This window comes from Xyrauchen texanus, chromosome 42 (genome assembly GCF_025860055.1).
Source record: "Xyrauchen texanus isolate HMW12.3.18 chromosome 42, RBS_HiC_50CHRs, whole genome shotgun sequence".
Lineage (NCBI taxonomy): Eukaryota > Metazoa > Chordata > Actinopteri > Cypriniformes > Catostomidae > Xyrauchen > Xyrauchen texanus.
In genome coordinates, this window is record NC_068317.1 from 30,949,161 (window position 1) to 30,954,160 (window position 5,000).

Below are 5,000 nucleotides of genomic sequence, written 5' to 3' on the forward strand. Positions count from 1 at the left end.
GGGTCTGGGACTCCGAAAGCACGAAGAACAACCCAGAGCCCAGAGCTACTGATGGTATCATAGGCCTTGACCAGGTCAATAAATCAGAGATGTAGGTCTTGTTGGAATTCCCTACACCTCTGCTGTAGGACAGAGAATATGGCATCTGTGCAGGACCGCCCTTTCCTGAAACCACATTGGGGCTCCGCAAGCCTCTCCTCAGCATGCCTGGCAAGGCAATGTTGAATAATCCTTGCCAGGAGCTTTCCCGGCACACTGAGGAGTGAGATGCCCCTATAGTTGTTACAATCCGTGCGGTCCCCCTTTTTAAAGAGAGGGACCACCAGGGCATCCTTCCAATCCTGCGGAACCTCCCAGTGGTCCAGACTGTTGTTATGATGCCATGTAGGGTGCACAAACGCCACCCTCCCTCAGCATTTCACTTGGGAGATCATCTCTGCCCGGTGCATTTCCTGGTCTCAGGCTCCGGATCACTTTCAGTACTTCCTCAACAGATGGCACCTCAGCCAGCCACCCACAGGGAGTGACTTCTTCCTGCAATATTTGAGGCACCGCAGCCCCAGCAGGGTCATCCCCACTTTGTCCCACAAACCCACCACCGGAGTGGATGAATGGCAGGCATGGCAAAGTCGATGGTCAGTGGGCAGATCAGCTCCACGGTAGGTCCTGGTGTCAAGGACATGGGCCCGCATCCGCTGTTCAGTCACTATGTAGTCCAGCAGATGTTCTTGCTTGGATCCGGCATGCATCCATGATGTTGTGTGGATGTGCCGATGCTGGAACAGTGTGTTGGTAATTACAAGCCCATGGGCTGCACAAAAATCTAGCAGCCTCCTACCGTTGTTATTGAGCTGATCTGGCCCATGTCTTCCAATCACTCCTGACCAGGTGCCAGCATCATGACCAACTCGGGCATTGAAGTCACCCAACATGATGATTCTATCCCGAGGGGCCACTTTAGCCAGCACCTGTGACAGGAGGTCATAGAAGGCATCTGACTCATCGGCCTTTCCCGCATCCCTCCAAGGATGTTCATCTTCGGTGGGGGCCTAAGTAACCATGACCACCACTCCTCGCCTCTGATTGATGGGAAGGCGAACCCAAAGTAACCTGGGGCTCACAGCTTCCCACACCTCACCGCCACACTCCCACGCTCCCTTCATTCTTTTGTTCAGTTGGAAGAGCCACTCCCTGTGTTTGGCAGTCTCCTGCCCTGAGTAGAGGACAGTCCACCCCTCATAGTGGCAAGAGCCGGTCCACCGGACCTCCTGAAAACCACAAAGATCCAGGCGGTACCGGTCCAGCTCCCAACAGAGGAGTGGCAGCCTCTCCTTCGCTGTGAGTGTTCGAACATTCCACGTGGCCATCCAGCATCATCACAGTGAATGTCAGAAGTGAATATACGGTATATGATGTGATAAATGAATGTGTTTGTAGAATGAGTATCGTAAGGAGTATGAGAACACTATTAAAGGCACAGTTCAGCTGGAGGTGGATCTGACGCCTGCGTATCTCACCGCTCGCAACGCCAGCAGCCTCATGAATCAGGTGACGCAACACAGACGGGTTTCTCTGGATATCTGATGTTTGTCTGGAAGAATATGATGCTTTATTGAGTTCAAGCAGAAGTGCACCAGTAACACCACCAAACTACATCGCTAAAAGATAGCCCCGCCCCAAACGTATGTGATTGGTTGAGCCAATGTTGTCATGTTGGGCTGGACAGTGCAGTTTTCAGGGGAAACAACAAATGGTTTATTATCCTCCTGAGACCCGAGTGTGACTGTTGGTGCAGTTTCCTTTTTTTATTTGTTACTAGTAGCACCTAATAAACATGCAAAAATACAAATACAAATAATAATAATTCAAGAGCAAATAGATTTCCTTAAAATTGATAACCCTAACCCAAGCTATATTTTTAAAATGAAATAAATGTTTCCAGGAGTGTTGGACAAAGTCTGCTGAGATCGGCACCATGTTGTAATGTCACATGACTCTGTATGTCGAAAGTTTAACCCTTTACTGACAGCACAGAGTATCCTGAACTGAGATCAGTCGGTTTAATTCAATTAAATGATATGTTGTGTTTAGTGAAGCCAAAATTCAATGTCCACGGATGTCTACGCCGGGTCAGTGACACACATCAGCTTTAATAACAGTTTGTCTGTCAAATAGAAGGAATACCGTAAGGATCTGGAGCTGGAGGTGAGGGGTAAAGGCCTGATGGATCTTGAGGAAACACCTGAACTGCTGCGGGTCAAAAACGCTGGACACATTCTCAGTGAGGTACACAAACATCACGACAGTCTGGATATTCACTGGAGTTTGCTGTTGTTGAATATAAATGTGTTGTGTTTGTGGTTTTACAGAAAGAATATCGTAAAGATCTGGAGAGAGAGATCAGAGGGAAGAGATCAGACGTCACGTCAGACTGTATGGACATCCAGAGAGCAAAGAAAGCATCTGAGATCAGCAGCGACGTGAGTCACATCAAACACACACACTCACACAGACACACACACACGTACACACACGTACACACACACACCGCTGTTCCGTCACTATGTAGTCCAGCAGATGTTCTTGCTTGGACCCGGCATGCATCCATGATGTTGTGTGGATGCGCCGATGCTGGAACAGTGTGTTGGTAATTACAAACCCATGGGCTGCACAACAATCTAGCAGCCTCCTACCGTTGTTATTGAGCTGTTCTGGCCCATGTCTTGCAATCACTCCTGACCAGGTGCCAGCATCATGACCAACTCGGGCATTGAAGACACCCAACATGATGATTCTATCCCGAGGTGGCACTTCAGCCAGCACCTGTGACAGGAGGTCATAGAAGGCATCTGACTCATCGGCCTTTCCAGCATCCCTCCACGGATGTTCATCTTCAGTGGGGGTATAAGTAACCACGACCACCACTCCTCACCTCTGGTTGATGGGAAGGCGAACCCAAAGTAACCTGGGGCTCACAGCTTCCCACACCTCACCGCCACACTCCCACGCTCCCTTCATTCTTATGTTCAGAAGAAGAGCCACTCCCGAGTAGAGGACAGTCCACCCCTCATAGTGGCAAGAGCCAGAGCCGGTCTACCGGACCTCCTGAACACCACAGAGATCCAGGCGGTACCGGTCCAGCTCCCGACAGAGGAGTGGCAGCCTCTCCTCCACTGTGAGTATTCGAACATTCCACGTGGCCATCCGTAGCGGCTTTTTTTTGTTTCTGGAGGAGCCCAAAGGGTAAGAATTCAGTCTCCTGGCTCCGCCAAATGGGGTTTGGCAAGGAGACGTCATAGACGCCTGTCCCCTCCGGGGCCTCCAGCACAAGCTTAATAAGTTCTTTACATCATAGTTTAGTGGAAGATAATTGAAAAGCTGGAGGGTTTACCAGCCCCTCGCACCCGTCCAGAGCCCCCATTTGGCCACTGGTCACATGAGGAGGAAAGGCCAATCGGAATTGGACCTCCCCCCACAAAACTGTCCATGACAGCGTTGCCCGTCCGGCACCACGAGGAGGTAGGGGATTGTTTGCCGGACAAACACACTCATACACACAGACACACACACAGTAACACACACACACACTGAACTGAAGTGTTGGAGTTAAATTTATTCATTCAAATGATTCAGGAATTATGACATGTTGGTTAAGTTGTTTTTGTAATAAATAAGTGTGATCAGATCAAACAAATTCTGCTTCTCTCACAACGAACTCCCCACTGGGTCAAATTTCACCCAAACTGAGGTGTGTCTGCGTGTTTCAGGTGTCGTACAGACAGTCGTCTCAGCTGAGAGAATCATCATACGGGACAGTGACAGACACACCTGCACTTCTGCACGCTGCGTACCTGAAAGACATCTACAGTCAGGTCACATGACACACCTGTCTGTCTCTTTCAGACGACTGGAGTATATACACAGTATCCTGATATTTACTTGTCCTCGTGTGTGTACAGAAGAAGTATCGTGGTGATGCGGAGCGGATGAAGGTTTCATGTGCTGCTGGACCAGACACTCCAGAGATACAGAGAGTGAAAAACAACCAGCGCAACATCAGCGCAGTGAGATACACACACATATTAAACACACACACACACGCGTGCACTATACACACACACACTGGCGCAGATTGTGTTTTATATCGCAGTGTTTGTTTGTGTGTTTGTAGTTGCTGTACACGTGGGACTGTAAGCTGTTGAGAGGTGTGACATCATCAGTCACTGACACTCCAGAGATCAAACTGGCTCGAGAAAACACTAAAAACATCAGTGATGTGAGTGACACACACATGCTGTGAGCTTGAGTTTACAGCCGACCCGTGTCAGGTGATTTCACCACAAGTGTTCAGGTGTCCGTGTTGCTTTAGAAGACATTAATTGAACCACTGGAGTCGTTTATGCCGATATTGTTTACACCGATATATGGATGCTGTTTATACCGATATATGGGTGACGTTTATGCCGATATATTGATGACATTTATGCCGATATATGACTGTTGTTTATGCCGATATATGAATGTCGTTTATGCCGATATATGGATGCCGTTTATGCCGATATATGAATGACGTTTATGCCGATATATGGATGCCAATATATGCATGTCGTTTATGCCGATATATGGATGCCGTTTATGCCGATATATGGAAGTCGTTTATGCCGATATATGGATGCCGTTTATGCCGATATATGGATGTCATTTGTGCCGATATATGAATGCCGTTTATGCCGATATATGGATGCCGTTTATGCCGATATGTGAATTCCGTTTATGCCGATATGGATAACGTTTACGCCGATATATTGATGCTGTTTATGCCAATATATGGATGACGTTTATGCCGATATATGGATGACGTTTATGCCGATATATGGATGCCATTTATGCCGATATATGGATGCCATTTATGCCGATATACGGATGAGGTTTATGCCGATATAAGGATGACATTTATGCCGATATATTTATGAGGTTTATGCTGATATATGGATGACGTT

General features: G+C 47.9%; 1 protein-coding gene across 47 annotated transcripts in view; it reads left to right on the top strand.

The window, feature by feature from the left end:
• The window catches only part of LOC127635166 (nebulin-like), an 81,838-nt gene that overhangs the window by 66,029 nt on the left and 10,809 nt on the right, over positions 1-5,000 (top strand). For 46 of the 47 annotated variants that reach the window (XM_052114966.1, XM_052114962.1, XM_052114964.1 and 43 more), the window contains 6 exons: positions 1,438-1,548; positions 2,176-2,286; positions 2,370-2,480; positions 3,768-3,872; positions 3,960-4,064; positions 4,172-4,276. In XM_052114966.1, the coding sequence (XP_051970926.1) occupies positions 1,438-1,548; positions 2,176-2,286; positions 2,370-2,480; positions 3,768-3,872; positions 3,960-4,064; positions 4,172-4,276 (648 nt within the window). The remainder of the gene's footprint in view (positions 1-1,437; positions 1,549-2,175; positions 2,287-2,369; positions 2,481-3,767; positions 3,873-3,959; positions 4,065-4,171; positions 4,277-5,000) is intronic. The other variant, XM_052114963.1, reaches the window with a different exon arrangement.